The sequence below is a fragment of the Equus asinus genome, chromosome 11 (assembly GCF_041296235.1).
Source record: "Equus asinus isolate D_3611 breed Donkey chromosome 11, EquAss-T2T_v2, whole genome shotgun sequence".
Classification (NCBI taxonomy): domain Eukaryota; kingdom Metazoa; phylum Chordata; class Mammalia; order Perissodactyla; family Equidae; genus Equus; species Equus asinus.
Genome location: NC_091800.1, coordinates 17,339,479 through 17,357,601, shown reverse-complemented (window position 1 = coordinate 17,357,601; position 18,123 = coordinate 17,339,479). Strand labels below are relative to the sequence as shown.

Sequence of the window (18,123 nt, the reverse complement as noted above, 5' to 3'; positions counted from 1 at the left end):
ATGTATTTTTTTTCACAAATTGAGTAATATTTATTTCAAAATGCAAATAATTTAGGTTTTTTAAAATACCAGAATAACAGAATTATGACAACAAGGCTAGGATTTTGGTATTTAAAGAGATCAGAGTATAGCAGAATACTAAAAACTGCTATTAAAATCACTAGACATGATTGGGGTATAAAAAAGTACCTTTAAAATAATAAAGCACTTCTTAAATGTAAGATCATATCATTATTGACAGTAGGGCACTATTTTTTAAACAAGTTAACACCAGATCAATCTGCCCTATGAATTAGAAAAGTCTTGAATTTATATGCATCCTTTTAACTTTATCAAAGCAATTTCATACTTACTGTCTCAGTTACAAGGAAAGTATTACTCTCTGTAGGACTACCAAACAGCGAGTTTATCATCATTGGAATTGGTCAAGCAGAGGCTAGGTGACCCTTTGTCAGGAATATTAGAGGATTCATGCAGTGGGTGGAAATTGGATTCAAAGACTTTCGATATCCCTTCTGATGCTATGATACTGTGACTCCCTGCTCATTTCTCAGATAAGGAAACTAGAGGCAAAAATAACTTCCTAAAATATATGTTGATTGAATCATATAGGCTGTAACTATGGACTTTCAAACCAAAGTTAGTAGCCAAAACTGACAAAATCAGCTGTCATATTATTAATGGCCATCTATTAAATGTAAACTAAAATTAGATACCATTTTTCATCTATAAAATGGTTTTCAAAAAGATAATTTTCAGTGCTAATATATCTGAAGTTAAAAAATTCTAATATACTGCTGGCTAAAGTATAAATTAATATAATTCTTTTGGAAAACAATTCTATTATATTCTTGAGTAGCCTTAATGTTCATACATTGGCTCGGTAATTGTACTTCTAGTAATCTATTCTAAAAATCTTGCATACAGGAAACATAGGACAGTCATTTTATCACCATTTTTTACAATATCAAAACAAAATGGAGATTTCCTCAGTGGATTGTGGTACTTTCATGTGGTTGAATATTATGCAATAATTAACACTTCCTATCTTGTACTAAAATTCTTTGTTCTCATGTATTTCCTACATTCTGAAGCACTTCAGTGTCATTTATCTCCAGCACCTTAATGTAGTGAACAATCTTATCATTTGTCACCAGTTAGCTTAGCACCTAGGATATGACATGCACTTAATGCATTTTGTTTAACTTAAATGGATATTTGCAAAACAGAGTTTATAATATCATGGGAGGACTTCACATTAGAATGTTAACACAATGGTACAAAGTCACACATAGAATATGATTTTAACTATTTAAAAATGTCTATAGGAGAGGCTGCAAAAAGCAGACTTTAGTCTACTAATAACGCCAAAAGATGTGTTTCTGTTCTACAAATTTACTGTCCACCTCCACAGAGGAAGGTGAGGTAGGCTCCAAATGATGATCAAGAGATAGGTGGAAGGGAGATGGGGATACTTGTGAAGCAGGAGAAGGGAACATGCTTAACGGGCTGCATAACGTAGGGAAGCTAACTTTCCTGTCTTAAATTTTTATTCTGTAGAATTAAGACAGAACTAATTGATTTCAAAGATACCTTTCTGTGCGTGTGACGGGCAAGGGGGGGGGGTGTCAAAAATGTTTTTATTGTAACAATTCTGATATCTTAATGTAATAAAAATAAGTAATAGAAATCACAAAACATCATAAGGTATCTAGAAAACATATATTGACTTACCAGTGTATAAATAAAGTCTTGAAAGCAGATGACAGCACTAGAGTAATTTGTCTAGATAATGTTAAAGGAATTGGAGCAAAGAATAAGTAAATAGTGGGAAGAGGTCAATGAAACAACCACACTAGGATTTGGGAGATTTCAAGGAGAATATTTTCCTTTACCTCTATCCTTTCCTTTTTCTTTTTCTTCTCATTTCCTTTTCTTCTCATTTAGTTAAGGCCTTTTTTATAGTCAGATAGCTAGACAAAGGAGAAAAAGGCGATGAAAATGTCATACTTGGGTGTTGAGAGTCAGTTAATAATACTTACTGATGATGGATGTGGAGAATCATTTAATCTCCCTAAATGAAATTGATGTCTTTCTTAACTGAACACCTATGATTAACTTCCTTGCTTATGCCACTTCTGTGGTTCTAATCACCTTCTATCCTGAATGATAGGTTTATTTTGTTTTATCTTTTGCGTGTCTTTCTCTGTTACAAGAGAGTTAGCTTCTTGGAGGGTAGAGCCATGTCTGACTCATCTTTGTATCTCCATAAGGACTTAGCCCAAGGACATGTATATTTTGGATGCTCAGTAAACATTTGGAATGAAAAGGTGGACCTACACACAGGTAGAGGTTTTTTAAGGACCCTTAAGGACCTAGAGAATTAGTGACTCATAGTATGAGAAATAATGGAGTAGCAAAGTATGAACTAACAACCCAAGGATCAGAGCCTTAAGAATAGGAACCCCAGCTTGGAAGTAACTCTTATAATGATAACATGCAAAGAGCTAAAGTGAAATGAGAAGTATGGGGACATGGCACTAAAATGATTTTTTTATGATTAATATAGACCTAGTTTGTATGATATAGTAAGCAGAGTACTAAAGAAGTGAAAAGGAAAACCAAGAATGCAGGTAGTGATTTTAGAAGGGAAATCTTCCCTCTTCTCTTGAGATGTGGCAGCAAAAAAGTCAACCATTATGAGAATCTTCCATTTGGTAACTACACTGGGCCTATTTTGATAATCTTAAGCATATAAAATAAGCACATAGTAAGCTGTATAAATGTTTGATATTATCATCCTTTCATTAATCCCCTTTGCGAGAGTTTAGACACCTGAGAAGTTAGAGGGAACAGTAGTCCACAGAAGACTGACCCCATTTCTGACCCCAATTGTAAGTTTAGGGGGTTGCTATACCATCTTCAGATTCAATAATTTGTTAGACGTGGTCATAGAACTAAGAGCCGTCATACTCATGGTTACAATTTATTATTGAGAGAGGTAAGGTGAAAATCAGTCGAGGGATGACACACATGGAGTATTGTCAACTAGAGAAGCTCGCTTGATCCTAGGTGTCCAGATTTTTTTATTGGGGTTCAATCACATATTCCCAGCATGACCGAGCTTTAATCTCCAGCCTTCAAGAAGTAGAGCTAATATCACGTGGCCCAAAACCCCCATCATAAATCACATTGTTAGTCTGTCTGGTAGCCAAAACCACTAGGTAAACAAAGATACTCCTATCAAGCAAAATGTTCTATGGGCCTGGAAATCACCTCCTAGTAGCTGAGAGCAAAGGCCAGACCTCTCTTTGGGTAAGGTTAATTCTTCACTACACACCCATCCTTAGAATATTAAGATGGTAATATCTATCTGGCATTTTATAAGGATGTAATAAGTTAATGCATGTGAAGCTGCTTGCAAACTCTCAGGTCTGACCCAGTGTGAGGTACCACTGCTGCTGTTTTTTTTGATCAACTTTGACCCCATTATTCTAATAAGCCACAGTAACTTTCCTTGGAAACCCATCCATTTAAATTTATGTTTACTCACATATTTGTCATTTCTGGCATTCTTCAATCCTTTGTGTAGATCCCAGTTTCCATCTGGTATTATTTTCCTCCCACTTGAAGAACTTACTTTAACATTGCCTGAAGTGCAGGTCTGCTGGCAATAAAATTCCCTCTGCTTTTGTTTGTCTGAAAAAGTCTTTATTTCACCTTCATTTTTGAAAGAGATTTTCACTGCTGTGTACAGCTTAACTGTCAACTCTACAGAGGAACAGGAGTAGGCCCCAAATGATGATTCCAGGTGTTGTAAGCGAGGGAGGAGAGGAATCCTTCTGGAATAGAAGGGAACATGCAAGGTTGATAGTTTTAGTTTTTCAGCACATTAAAGATTCCATTCCGTTGTCTTATGGCATCCACAGTTTCCAACGAGAGGTGTATGGTTTTCTCGGTTCCTTTGTACGTAATTTGGCTTTTTCATAACTGGCTCTTTTGAAGATTTTCTATCATTAGGTTTCAGGAATTGCTTCTAAAGAGCCTTAGTGTGGTTTTGCATTTATCCTGCACAAGGTTCATTGAGCTTTTTGGATCTGTGGGTTTTGAGTTTTCATCAAATTTGGAAAAATTTTGGTCATTTTTTTCAAGTTATTTTTCTGCCCACCTCTCCTTCCAGGACTTTAGTTACTACCTGTGGTACACCACTTGATGTCGTTCCATTGGTTCTTTATTCTTCACACCTTCTATTTCTCCACTGTATTTACATTTTCCTTTAAATAACTGAATAGAGTTATAATAGCTGTTTTAACTTGCTTATTTGCTAATTCCTTTATCTTTAACTCTATCATTTCTAGGTCTGTTTCTAGTGACTCATTCTCCTGGCTTTGGGTCTCATTTTCTGCTTCTTGTCATATCTGCTAATATTTTTATTGATTGTTGGACATTAGTGTTTTCACATTGTTGGTTAGAGATTTTTGGTGGGCTTTGTTCTTACAGACGGTTCAGTTACTTGCGCTTCAGTTTAATCTTTTCAGGCCTTTGTTAAGGTGGGTATAGAGTAATCTTTAACCTAGAGATGGTGTAGCCCCATTGCTAAGGCATAGCTGTTGTGGTCTTTAGTAAATGTCGTGAGTGATCACCAAGGACACTCAACTCTGGTTGGAGCTGAAACTCCTCTTAGCACTATGTGAGCGCTCCTCCTGACCTTAGAGAGTTTCACTCTAAGTTTATGTCTTAGTGTCCAACAAAGACCCCAGAGCCCCCGTGTATATTTCTGGAGTTCCGGTTTTGTATAACTCCTTTATCTCCAGTACTCTGCCCTGCAACTTGAGCTACTTTAGCCTCCATGAACTCCAGTCTCTGTCTCCTCAGTTGTGTGAAACTACCATGGATCACCCTCCTGCTCTGAGGTCTGGAATGTACCTCGAGGCAGAACTCTAGAGTGATACTAGGGCTCACTTCATTTCTCTCAGGGATCACAGTCTTATGGTGCATGTTTCTTAATATCTGCAAACAATTGTTTCACGTATTTTTGCGCAGTTCTCTCTTTGTTCACAGCAAGAGAGTAAATCTTGCCCCTGACACTCCATGAAGGCCCGAAGTAAAGGATACGTCCCATTTAAATGTAAAGCATCAAAACAGCAAAGAAAATGTTTTAAAATCCAATATAAAAATTCATTTTACTTTGAGTCTATAACATTTTCTTATGTTATCTCCTAAATATATTTTTCTCACCTTAATCCCTGGAATTTGCACTGGATAAAATAACTGGACAGGGTTTTGTCTTGTCTTCCTTGGGGGGGAGGTAAGTGCATTCTGGGAAGAAAGGAGCAAAAGGATATTTTATGATCAAATTGATGGACTGTGGCAAAGACTGCTATGTGCTGTTTCCTTTTTCTGTGGGACACAGAACTAGGCTATGTTTTCCATGTGTGAAATACTTCATGTGCCGGTGCATGGTACACACACTACTTTGATTAGTGATGTGTATGTAAAATGCTCCATTAGTAGTGTATGGTATGTATGCTACTGTGTTTAGAGATAGAGGTGTGAAACACTGTGTGCAGCTAGGTGTGGCCCTGTTACTGACTTCAGGCCAATATAATCTAGGCACACATGGCATGTGTCATTTCTGTGACCAGCCCATTAAAACCTCCCAGGTGATCCTTCTTGGTTGTATGCTTTTTAAATTTTGTTTGATGGGTGGACGTTGAGGGTCTAGAAGTAAACTCCAAGGCCCCAAGCGATGGGAGAAATGGAAGAAAGTTAGGTACTTGAATCACTGCATATAGCAGATCCATTTTTCTCCCCTTGCTAACCCTCAATTGTGGTATGCGTGAAAAGTAAATCCTTGTGAGTGAGTGTGTGTGTGTGTTAAGTTACTGAGATTTGGGTTTTACTTGTTGAGGCAGTTAGCCTATGCTCACTAATATAGTATCAAACAGTATTTTTAGTAAGGCTTACAGGTATTTGGATTTTTTTTTCAGTAGATAATATCATCATTCTTTGAAGCTACATAGTAAACTCAGCTGTTCATTGATAGTGATGCCCCTGGCTTGCCTGCATCACTGAGTCACATTCTAGAATATCAATTGCTATTTTTGAATTGATTCTAACTCAGCGTATTTTCCAGTCTGTTGAACATAACTAGAATCTTTCTTTTTTTACTAAACAGAATTTCTTGCTTTCCATCAATGTCTTTCAAGGATGTTGTTCTTTTAAGCCTTGGTACAAATGCTGTACAATCTGATAACCACATGCAGGCTGGGCCCAAACAACTGTGGAATGGACCAATCGGTGTCTGAGTGAGGAAGGAAGCCCATACCCACTTTCACTCAGAAAAGGAAGAATGCACACCATCTCTGGTCCCTAGCGTTTATGGAATCCCGTTGGGCAGACATGATGAAAGCCCTCTGCCCTGGGGAAGGGCTAGGTTCCTCGATTAGGTTTGATTCTGCTTCCAGGAAGGAATTCCTTGTCTACTTTTCTCAGTGGCCTCTGGCTCTACTCCATGGAAATGTCTTCCTTTTCAATCTTCTTGCCCATATTTGAAGTGGTGCTGGAGGCTCTGCTTTGGGGATACACAGCTTTCAGAGCCCATTTTCTGTTTGAACCAATGTGAGTGCCCAGAGGTGGCTTTATAGTTTAAAAAGTCAAAGCTTTTTAGTTCAAGCTTATGGTTTCTTGAATAATATGATTCTATCAAAATAGTAGTCAGTTCCATATATAACAATGATAATTTCAGAGCATGAGTTGTTTCTTTGGCCTATATCTCTCTCTACCTATTGCAGCTACCTTGCAGCTATTTGAAATAATAGGTTAGGCTGTGAAGTTAACACCCATGGTCTGATCTTTGCCACAAGGCTGACTCTTAGTGGCCTCTTCTTGCTCAAAACCCTTCTCAGTCTTACCTCTTACTCTTTTTTTTTTTAAAGATTGGCACCTGAGCTAACATCTATTGCCAATCTTCTTCTCCCAAAGCCTCCCAGTGCATAGCTGTATATTCTAGTTGTAGGTCTTTCTGGTTGTGCCCTCTTACTCTTTGAGGTCTAGAAGTATTTGGCCTTTTCAACCCTTTAATGCCCCAAATTTCTAGATTCTCCCTTAGACTCTCTTCTGTTTCTCCTTGCAAACTGGCTAATTATTTCCCAAGCTCATCTTTTTCTTCTGTCTTGTCAAAGGCAGCCAGTAACATCCAGCACACATTGTTATTAGGGCTTTTTCAACATCTTTTCCTTGACCCAAATTTGGTAAGCACTTCGTCTGTTATGACATAACAGGGATCTCCCTGCTTCCACTTCTGTATTTGTTTTCCTGCATCCCACTGCAGACATGCTAAGTCATGGCCACACCACTTGTGTTAGTATTTTGTTAAAGCAGCACCTAAATTCGAGTAATCAGCCTCTGTATTATAACCATAAGAAACAACTCCAGACCCCAGAGGCTAAAAACAAAGGTTTATTTCTCTCTCACAACACAGTTCATTCAGGTTTCAGCAGTAAAAAAAAGTGTAAATAAATAGTCTTTATATCTTGGGAGAGAGAAAGGGGGATGGAAGAGGCACATAAGAGATTTCAAAATTACTGGTAGTGGCTGTTAGGCTGGGTGGTAGCTACATATACATTCATATACTTTATATTGTACATCTCTAATATGTATATAATATATATTCTTTGATATGTATGCCATTTTTGGTAATAAAAAAATAAAAATTACTCCAGCTGACTTTTTCTATTTTTTTGAGGAAGATTAGCCGTGAGCTAAAATCCACCGCCAATCCTCCTCTTTTTTTGCTGAGGAAGATTGGCCCTGAGCTAACAGCCGTGTCCTTCTTCCTCTACTTTATATGTGGGACACCTGCCACAGCATGGCTTGACAAGCAGTGCATAGGTCTGTGCCTGGTATCTGAACTGGCGAACCCCAGGCTGCCGAAGTGGAACGTGTGAATTTAACTGCTGCACCACCAGGCCAGCCCCCAGCTGACCTTTAACTCATGTTAGTATACATCTAAGAATTCACAAGGAAAGTGTGAACAGTACTTTTTCTCCTTCACCTCATCCCCCACCTTCACAAACCAGAAACTTCTCTTCTTTAAGATTGTGTCACTCGTTTGTGATGTAGAAATTCCTCCTGACTTCAAGTCGGCAGTCATTGTGGCTAACGGAAAATTAGTTAGACTGTAACTCCATGGTCTCCTCAGGTAGTAGAGCCAGAATCAGTGACTCCAGGGCAGCTGCATCTAATGGTTTTGCTGTGTTGTTACCCTGGGAGGATGCCTTTTAAATTGACCAACATGGCAGTGCCTAGCCTCACTCTGGACCTTGTATGACACAGCTCCTCATCCATAGTTACAGTGTCACCTTGATAAAGCTCCACATTTCCTAGCAAAGACTTGTGGCTAAAATGAGACAGATTTGCCTCATTTTAATTCAGTAGAACTAAACCCTGCTGTTGAAAGTGAATTGGTGTATTGGATGAGGAGAAAACTGTCACTTAGTGCAATCAATTGCGGGGCATCATTAGAAGTTGGTCCTATTTTTAGACCTTTGTCACTGCCTACTGGCAATGGTCCCTAACTCATTGGGGAAAACTTGTATTTACTGATCACCCTCTATATACCAGATACTAGGATATAAAGTCTAGCAACACAATCTCTGCCTTATCACGCTACTGAAATAGAGTTCTAATTGCTGAGCAGAGGTGTGAGATGGAATGAGGAATATTTTGAGAATTTTCCTGTTGTCTTCCCAGATGAACCACAAAAGGAAAGTGTGAGTCAGAGGGTAGTGTGGGAGAGACCCCAAGCCAAGACAAATGAGAATGCTCAGTGGTAAGTGTGCTAACCCCTACCCAATGCAGTTGTCAGAACTGAACTTGGAGGTTAGGAGATCTGTGCCAGAGGCAGGAAGGAGGCATGTGAGCAGGAGGCGTCCTATCCTCTTTGATGCAGGGATAACAGGACAGGAAAAGGTTTTAGGCTGAGGGCAGAACCAAAGAAGACCAAGGGATAAATGAGTTAGCAGCTGGGGAGGATGAGAAGAAATATCCAGGGCAGTTCCCAAATCACTGAACAATGCTATCCCTTAAAGGTGGCTCAGGACTTCTTAAGGCTTCAGGGAATTCATCCCATCAGCACTACAGTTCCAAGGAAAGAGGTTACTCTCTCTGTGGTGGGCATCCTACATTGGGGCCTGCTGAGGGGAATCCCAGGACACCAGCAGGAAATAGAAACTACTCTACTTAGCCAAAAGCTGAATCTAGAAAGCCAGATTGGCACAAGATAATGTGGGCCCTCATGTCACACTGAGGAATGAGAACTTAATTTGATAAGCAGAGGAGTCCTGCACGTTTTTAAATAGGGAAAGAACATGATTGAAATGGATCTTTCTATCTTTCCTGTGCCAACAACAATACAATTTATTTTAGTTTCAGCCTTGAGATACCAAGCTTGTCATTTTGGTGCATGCAATATTTTATCCTTTCCTCCAAACTTTTTTTCTTTCCACTACAAAATGAATGGAAATATGAAATAGAGGACAGATGGTAGGCCTTGCCTTGGAGCCAGAAAGACCGAAATCTGAGTTCACATATACCAATAAATACTGCAATAACTTTCCATTCATTCATTCAAATATTTTAAGTGCCTGCTATGAGCCAGGCACTTTTCTAGACCAAGGTGATGGTAGTAGATAGTTCAGACAAATTCTCTGTTCTAGAGAGGGGAGAAAGAGAAATAAAAACAAATAAATATGTTATATAACATTAGAAAAATGATGTTAAGAAAAATAAAGAAGTTATTCCATTTGACAGGGAGTGTTGGAGGAGATGACATCATAACAGAAATCTAAATGAAATGGAGACGTCTGGGGGAGGGGGAAAATGGGGAAGACCATTCCAAGCAGGAGGAAGAACAAGGGCAAAGTGTAGCTTTGCACTTACTGGTATTGTAGCAAGAAGAAGGCAGTGTGACCAGAGGTTGGGAAAGCTTGTAACAATGGTGAGAGACAAGGCTGGAGAGTCAGATGATAGAAAGTCTTGTGGGACATGGGAAAGAATTTGGACTTTTTTCTGAGTGGATCGTTTTGAGAAAAGGAGTTAATATTCTGATTTGTATTTTAAAAGCTCATTCTGGCTATTCTACGGTGAATTGCCTGAAAGGAGAAGGGGGAAGATGGCAAAAGTGGAAGCAAAAATCAACTTCCTCAGTTAACATTATGAAAATATCCTTGTTCGTATTCTATAATAGAACTTAATGGTTAGTCAAGTTATGGTAGACTCTTGGATTTAATATCCCACAGATAGTGCAAGCATGGTGTGTAAAACTGCATGTACAGTAGTCTCCCCCTTATCTGTGAGGAACACATTCCAAGACCCCGAGTGATCCCTTAAATGGCAGACAGTACTGAGTCCTATATATACTATATGTTTTCCTATACATACATATCTATGATAAAGTCTAACTTATAAATTAGGCACAGTAAGAGATGAACGACAACTAATAATAAAATAGAATTTTTATAACTATACTGTAATAAAACGTACCATAGATCTTAGCAACCTCAGCATACGATTTTTTTTCTTGCCTTATTAAGTCGAGAACTTCCACCTTTTCACTTAAAGGAGGCACTTTACAGCTTCTCCTTGGCTTATCAGAATGGCCAGCATCACTACTCTTTCACTTTGAGGCCATTATTAAGTAAAATGGGTTACTTGAACACAAGCACCGTGATACTGCAAGAGTTGAGCTGATAACCGAGATGGCTGCTAAGTGACTAACGGACGGGTAGTGTATACAGCTGGACACACTGGACAAAGGGATGATTCACTTCCCAGGGCGGGATGGAGCAGGATGGTGGGAGATTTCATCATGCTACTCAGAACCCATGCAATTTAAAACATATATTGTTTATTTCTGAAATTTTCCATTTAGTATTTTTGGAACTTGGTTGGCTGCAGGTACCTGAAACTGTGGAAAATGAAACGGTGGATAAGGGGAAACTACTGTATTTAAAAAGTGAGTTTAGTGCATTAGTAAATGTAAAAATATAGTAAGTAAAAAAATGGTTGAAATTAATTAATTCTCTGACCTTCAACTTCCATGGTTATATTCCTTATGAGAGCATTCTCTGGGCCTTAGCATCTTTGAAAGGGAAGACAATTAGGTAATCTCTAGGGTCCCATTGAGTTCTAAATTTCTGTAATTCCAAGAACAAGTCAGTAAGCAACAATTTTGGACATAGCTTATATATAACAGTTCCTGTAAAATAGCTGGATGGAAAATTTGGAAACCATTTATGCATAGGTGCTTGATAAGAGTTCATTTGAACAGACCATGGATACCATATTACTTACAAGCCTATTCAGAATATAGGCATATTGTGAAAAACAATATTTTCGGGGAAAATAATGTAAAGCATATACAATGAATGCCAATAATTTTAAATTACCAGAAAACTATTTTCTAAGAGATGATTTGAATTGTTAATTTTGAGTGCAAGTTTTAAAATATATTTCTCTATGTAGAATTATTCTTGTCATATTTTGTAATTCATAATATTCAGTTTTTCATCAAGAGCATAAGTAGCATATTTTTACTCTTGGGAACCACAAAGAGCATCCATCTGCACATTTGTATCCAATAATATAACGAGTATGATTCAAGAATGTTAAAAGCTTCACGGAAATCGAGCAAATAATCCTAAAATTCATATGGGGCAACCAAAGACCCTTAATTGCTAAGGCAATCCTGAGAAAAAAAAAACAAAGCTGGAGGTATCACAATCCCTGACTTCAAAATGTACTACAAAGCCATAGTAATCAAAACAGCATGGCACTGATACAAAAACAGACACATAGATCAATGGAACAGAACTGAAAGCCCAGAAATAAAACCACACATCTATGGACAGCTAATCTTCGACAAAGGTGCCAAGAACATACAATGGAGAAAAGATAGTCACTTCAATAAATGGTGTTGGGGAAACCAGACAGCCACATGCAAAAGAATGAAGGTAGACTATTATCTCACGCCATACACAAAAATAAACTCAAAATGGATCAAAGACTTGAAGATAAGTCCTGAAACTATAAAACCTCACCTCCTGGAAGATAATATAGGTAGTACACTCTTTGACATCAACTAAAAAGGATCTTTTTGAATACCATGTCTTCTCAGACAAGGGAAACAGAGGAAAAAATAAACAAGTGGGAGTTCATCAGACTAAAGAGCGTCTACAAGGCAAAAGAAACTAGAATCAAAACAAAGAGACAACCCACCAATTGGGAGAAAATATTTGCAAATCATATGTCTAACAACAGGTTAATCTCTGTAGTATATAAGGAACACACACAACTGAACAATAAAGAAAACCCGATCAAAAAATGGGCAGAGGATATGAACATTTTTCCAAAGAAGATATACAGATGGCCAATAAACACATGAAAAGATGTTCAACATCACTAATCATCAGGGAAATGCAAATCAAAACTACACTAAGATACCACCTTATGCCTGTTAAAATGGCTATAATCACTAAGACTAAAAATAACAAATGTTAGAGAGGGTGTGGAGAGAAGGGAACCCTCATACACTGCTGGTGGGAATGCAGACTGGTGCAGCCACTATGGGAAACAATATGGAGATTGCTCAAAAAACTGAAAATAGAACTTCCGTATGGCCCAGTTATCCTACTACTGGGTATCTACCCAAACAACTTGAAATCAACAAAGTAAATATGTACCCCTATGTTCACTGCAGCACTGTTCACAATAGCCAAGACGTGGAAACAATCCAAGTGCCCATTGACTGATGACTGGATAAAGAAGATGTGGTATATACATACGATGGAATACTACTCAGCCTTAAAAAAGACAAATTCATCCCATTTGCAATAACATGGAAGGACCTGGAGGGAATTATGCTAATTGAAATAAGTCAGACTGAGAAAGACAAACACCAGATGATTTCACTCATTTGTGGAATATAAACAAACACATGGACAAAGAAGACAGTTCAGTGGTTACCAGGGGAAGGAGGGTGGGGGGCACAGGGGGTGAAGGGGAGCACTTATGTGGAGACAGATAAGAAATAATGTACAACTGAAATCTCACATCAATGTAAACTATTATGAACTCAATAAAAAAATATACAAAATAAAAACAAAGAATGTTAAAGGTGACAAAGAAATTCTGTGTTATAATTCAGAAGCTTTATAGTAGAACTTCTCACCCCCAGCACTAATGACACTTTGGGCCAGATAATTCTCTCTTGTAGGGGGCTCTTCGGTGCATTGTAGGATGTTTAGCAACATCCCTGACCTCTCCCCACTAGATGCCAGTTTTGACAACCGAAGTTTCTCCGGACATTGGCAAATGTCCCTTGGGGAGCAAAATTGCCTCCAGTGAGAGTCATTGTTTTATAGTAGATGGCTGCTCATTTATAAAATAAGCTTTCTTTTTTTTTCTTTTAGGAAATTGGAAACTATTAAAATAGTTTTATTCCTATGAAGTTTGGAATCTTCTATTCTTGATGCAGAAGAGATTTATTCTCTTTTTTGCTTCTTGCAACACAGGAATGATTATTTCCTCTCACATAAACTTTGGGGTACTGTCCACTCAAATTTGAAAGTAATGAGTCGGCATCAGTTTCAACAATGTCTTTGTCACTGCTAGTGTCAGACTTGCTAATCTAGAACTCTGGAGCAATGCAAACCTGATTACCATATGGGGGAAAATGCTCCAAACTGCCTCAATTCACACCCCACCCTGTGGCTGGGTATGACTTCCCCTTTGTCCTATTTTGCTGAGCTGACAGCCTCACAGACGTTTATCTAGATACTCTCAGTATTAATTAACTCCAATTGATTAATTGGAAAAGCAATCAAGCGTCAAAATTCCTATCTATTAAAACATGTGGGAGCCAACCCTTTGGCCGAGTGGTTAAGTTTGCCATTCTGCCTTGGCAGCTGGGGTTTCGCCAGTTCAGATCCTGGGCCTGGACCCAGCACTGCTCAGCAGGCAATGCTGAGGCAGTGTCCCCCATAGAGAGCCAGAAGGACCTACAACTAGAATATACAACTATGTACTGGGGGGCTTCGGGGAGAAGAAGGGGAAAAACAAAAAGAAGATTGGCAACACATGTTAGCTTAGGTGGCTTCCGTGGCCAGGGGTTCGCCAGTTGGAATCCAGGATGCGGACCTACACACCTCTTGGCAAGCCATGCTGTGGCAGGCGTCCCACATACAAAAAGTAGAGGCAGATGGGCACGGATGTTAGCTCAGGGTTATTCTTCCTCAAAAGAAAAAAACCACACACACACACACATATATATATATACATTTACTGCCAAAAATAATGCAGAATGATCCCATCAGAAATTTATCTGCACCTCTTCTTCCATCAGAATCAGAGAGAACCACCATAATATTTTTGGACGCTCTCATGATCTAAATCAGGCCCCCAGAACACACCACCACCTGCTCAGGAAATAGGAGGCTTACCCAGAGGTCAGGTCCTGGGGGTTCAAGGAGAGCACTTTTGTATGACATGTTCAAGTGAGATCAAGAGTCTAGGCAAATCCAATGTGACAGAACGTCAGATACCTCCCTCTCCCTCCCCTCAACTTCCAGCAATAGAAAATCCAGGACGGTAGTCAAGACGGCAAGAGGAAGGATCCGATACAGGTCCTGGCACGCAGTAGGTCTCAATAAAATCTCTAGAGACGGCGGAACGAAGCGGGTTACGTAGTCGCGGCGACCAGAAGACTTTCTCATTGCTTCACTGTCTCCGTTGAGAAAATGGGAATACTTGTTCAATCACAGGACAAAATGAAATGCTTCTAAACTTTTTAATTTCTCGGTAGTTTGGAAGGAAAGCACCATGGCAGCACTCTCCTTCCCTATCCTCTACATACATTCGTCTAGTAAAAAGAAATTAATCTGTTTGGTAATTCCTAACATTTAAACTTGAAAGATTTCCACTGATAACCTTAAGATTTTTAGACCAACCTCAGGCGGGACAGGGGCCGTTCTACGTTAGGCCTGGGGCCCCGCGATCGCCCAGGGAATAGGGAATGGAACTTTGGGTGGGCAGCGTGCCAATGACAGGGTCCCCTAAGGACCTCCAGCGCACCTGGGGCAGCCCCTCCCCGGCAGCGCCCCCAGCAGCCCGGGTCCTGCGGGGCCCACTGTCCTGCTCCGCCAGGCGCCCAGGCCAGGGTGGCAGGGCCGCTTTAAGGGCGGCCGGGGCGTGCGCGGCCGCAGCTGCGGGCCACGAGGCATTAGCGCGGCCAGGCGGCCTGGACGCGGCGCCTTTGCGAGCTCCTCCTGCGGGGAGGCTGCCCCAGGACCCGGCACGTGGGCAACGGGCCATGGCGGCCTCAATTATCGGCTGTGAGCTCGGCCGAATCTCTGGCCAGGTAAGGGGAGGAGGACGAGGAAGGGGAGGCAGCTGCGCTGATAGCCGCGCGCGGCCCGGGCGGCCCCCTGAGCCAGCGCGGCGGGCGCAGGCGTCTCCCATTCTGGGGACAGCCCGGGAGGGCGGCGGCAGGCAGGGCCCCCGCCAGGGCGCGGGCGAGCATTGGGCCTTGCCCTCCTGGGGTTGGGGACTGGCTAAATCATCCCAGGAAAGGAGGCCGAAGGAGGAGAGTGGACTGAACCGATGTACCAAGATAATCCCTCTCTAGCTCTTGACTCTTGCCCAGCTTAAAATCATGTTTCAAGCTGAAGACCGTTTGCAGAGTTACCTAGGGCCAAAACTCCGTAGGTATTTGGGGCTGATGGCCAGACAAAATGTGAATGACGACAGTTTTGGTTTTAGTTTGAACAGAGGAAAGTTTATTTTCAGCTTTCTTGTCTCTCCACAACTTAGCATGCCCTGCTCAGGTTGTTTACTGACCTGGCGTCCCAAAGTGTCCTCCTACGCCCTTCCTCAGTCTTACACCCAAACAGGCACTTGTGCCTGGAAACCAAAGTCGAGGGCAGGAAGAGGCATCTGCTGGCTTCACACATCCTGCCCCCCTCCGTGGAACGCAGAAAGCCCACTGGCCTCTTGTGAGAGCATCTGATTTATTCTCCCCTTAGCAGAAATACAAGATCACTTTTGTGACTGTTTTAGATAAAAATGAAAGACGATTACTGGCCTAGTAGGAAGAAAGCATACACAAAACCTCACCCACCCCAGAAAGCAAGGCAAGCCGGTGTTGGTTTTCTCTTATTCAGTATTTCACACATCTTCATAAATATGAGGGGGACACTTTTCGGGCTGCGTGAAGCTTTATTGCCCTTTAGAAGGTTCTGCATACTTAAATCTCCTCACTTCTTAAGGACGGGTTTTCTGAAATGGAATTGTTACCACTTTGGAGTGGACCAGTTTAATGTTTTCTTAATTATTTCAAAATGGAGGCACCTGCTTAAACGCAAAGGAAAAATAGTATTTTATGGTGCAGGATTAGGAAAAGCTGCACAAAATGGAACTCGGAATAAAATATTTGATTATCTAGTAGGACGTAAATAATTGTGGTTTCCTGCCCCTAAGAAAGTCCAAAGCCGCAACGGACGCTTTGTTTGCATCCTAAGAGCAGCTTGCTCAGTTTCTCCAGACAGAGCTGTTTAAATCCCTTGACTCCTGGGGAAACTGGAGGCCCTCGATGGCCCCGTGAGAGCGTCAGCCCCTGCAGCTGCTGCTGATTGTCCTGATTGTCAGCGCTGCTCCCGGTGATAAGAGTGACATAAATAACAACTCACTAAAGTGTAGGCGTGGTTTACTTTAAGCACTTCGGCACCTGCTGTTACTAATTAAGGGTTTAGCCTGCCACAGATTGCAAATGGAAATCCAGTGTTTTAAAAACTGTGGAGCCTGGAGTGCCCTGCGTGTTACTGTGATCTCAGCAATCAGAGTGGATAGAGAGCATTGGTGGGGATGATGTCAAGTCGTAAAAAGTGCTCACACTTGAAAGAGCCACACCAAGGTGTTTGTAGTGTTTATCCCTGAGTGGTGGAATTGCAGATGCTTTTTATTTTCTCTTTAGGCTTTTTTGAATTTTCCAGTCTTTCCCAATGGATATGGACTGGTTTTGTTTAAAAAAAAATAAGAAAGGTGCAGTAAGCGATTCAAATAGAGAAAAATTTTCTGCCAAATGAAGTTGGAATCAGTTCCAGTTGTGGCGCTTATAGGTGAAAATCAGATGTACTGAAAGGCAGTTTTCCAGAGCAGAATGTGCTAGGAAGTTCTATTCCTTTTCCTTGTATTATTCAGTGGATCCTTCTCATCACCTATGTTCCTGTTACGCCATCAACAAGATATTTTTAACTGAATAAATATTCAGATTTAAGTTGATGAGAAGCTGTTTGGTTAATTCGAGTTACCTTGGGATGGTGGACTCGGACAGTGGACTAATTTGTCTGATTATTAATGTTCCGAGTGTGTGATGGCACTGATTTTGGAGGGCAGGGGAGGAAGACCTGGCAGGGGAGCAAATCAGTTCTTTCCAGAGCTGCTTTGTTTCATGCCCCCTGTCGTGCTGCAACGCACTCTGCAAGACTTCAGACTCCCGCGCTGAACCGCCAGCTAGTGCTGCTGCACCGCCTTGTCCCATCTGGATCTCCTTCCCACCTCCTCTTGGATTTCTTCCCACTCCCCAGCACCTGTGTTCTGCCCTTCAGAGCTCACTCCCAACTGTTCTCCACAAGACTAGCTGAAAGGTTCTGGGGAAATTGGGAAGTGAGCCTGAGGGGAAACACTCAGGCAGTCAGAAGCCCCGGGGCTAGCCAGGAAAGGGTTCAAGTTAGCAGCTGATATCTGCTGTTCCAGACTTACTTTTGCTCCTCCGTAGGCCGTGTTCTCCGAGCCCTATGGCTCAAGTAATGCAGAGAGCAGTTTGATTTTGGGCTGTTTTTGCTGCCTGGCATGGGTGCATTTTCCGCTCTCATTCTGCCTCTCACCTCCTCCTTCCCCATCAGATTGATTTGACGTCTTCTGTGTTCTTTGTGCTCAAGTTCGGTATTATTTGAGAAAACATGGCAGTAAATACCACCTAGAGGGCATTGTACAAACATTTCTCAGTATAACAGTCTTGTGATATAAGTATTGTTCTCCCCTGGATGGAGATCACTTAAGTATCTT

At 40.9% G+C, this 18,123-nt stretch overlaps 1 protein-coding gene across 1 annotated transcript in view; it reads left to right on the top strand.

The window, feature by feature from the left end:
- Positions 1 to 15,265: 15,265 nt before the first annotated feature.
- SOHLH2 (spermatogenesis and oogenesis specific basic helix-loop-helix 2) overlaps positions 15,266 to 18,123 on the top strand; it is a 52,223-nt gene continuing 49,365 nt past the window's right edge. Inside the window, exon 1 of the mRNA XM_070520529.1 lies at positions 15,266 to 15,418. Coding sequence (XP_070376630.1) covers positions 15,371 to 15,418 — 48 coding nt within the window. The 5' untranslated portion in view covers positions 15,266 to 15,370. The remainder of the gene's footprint in view (positions 15,419 to 18,123) is intronic.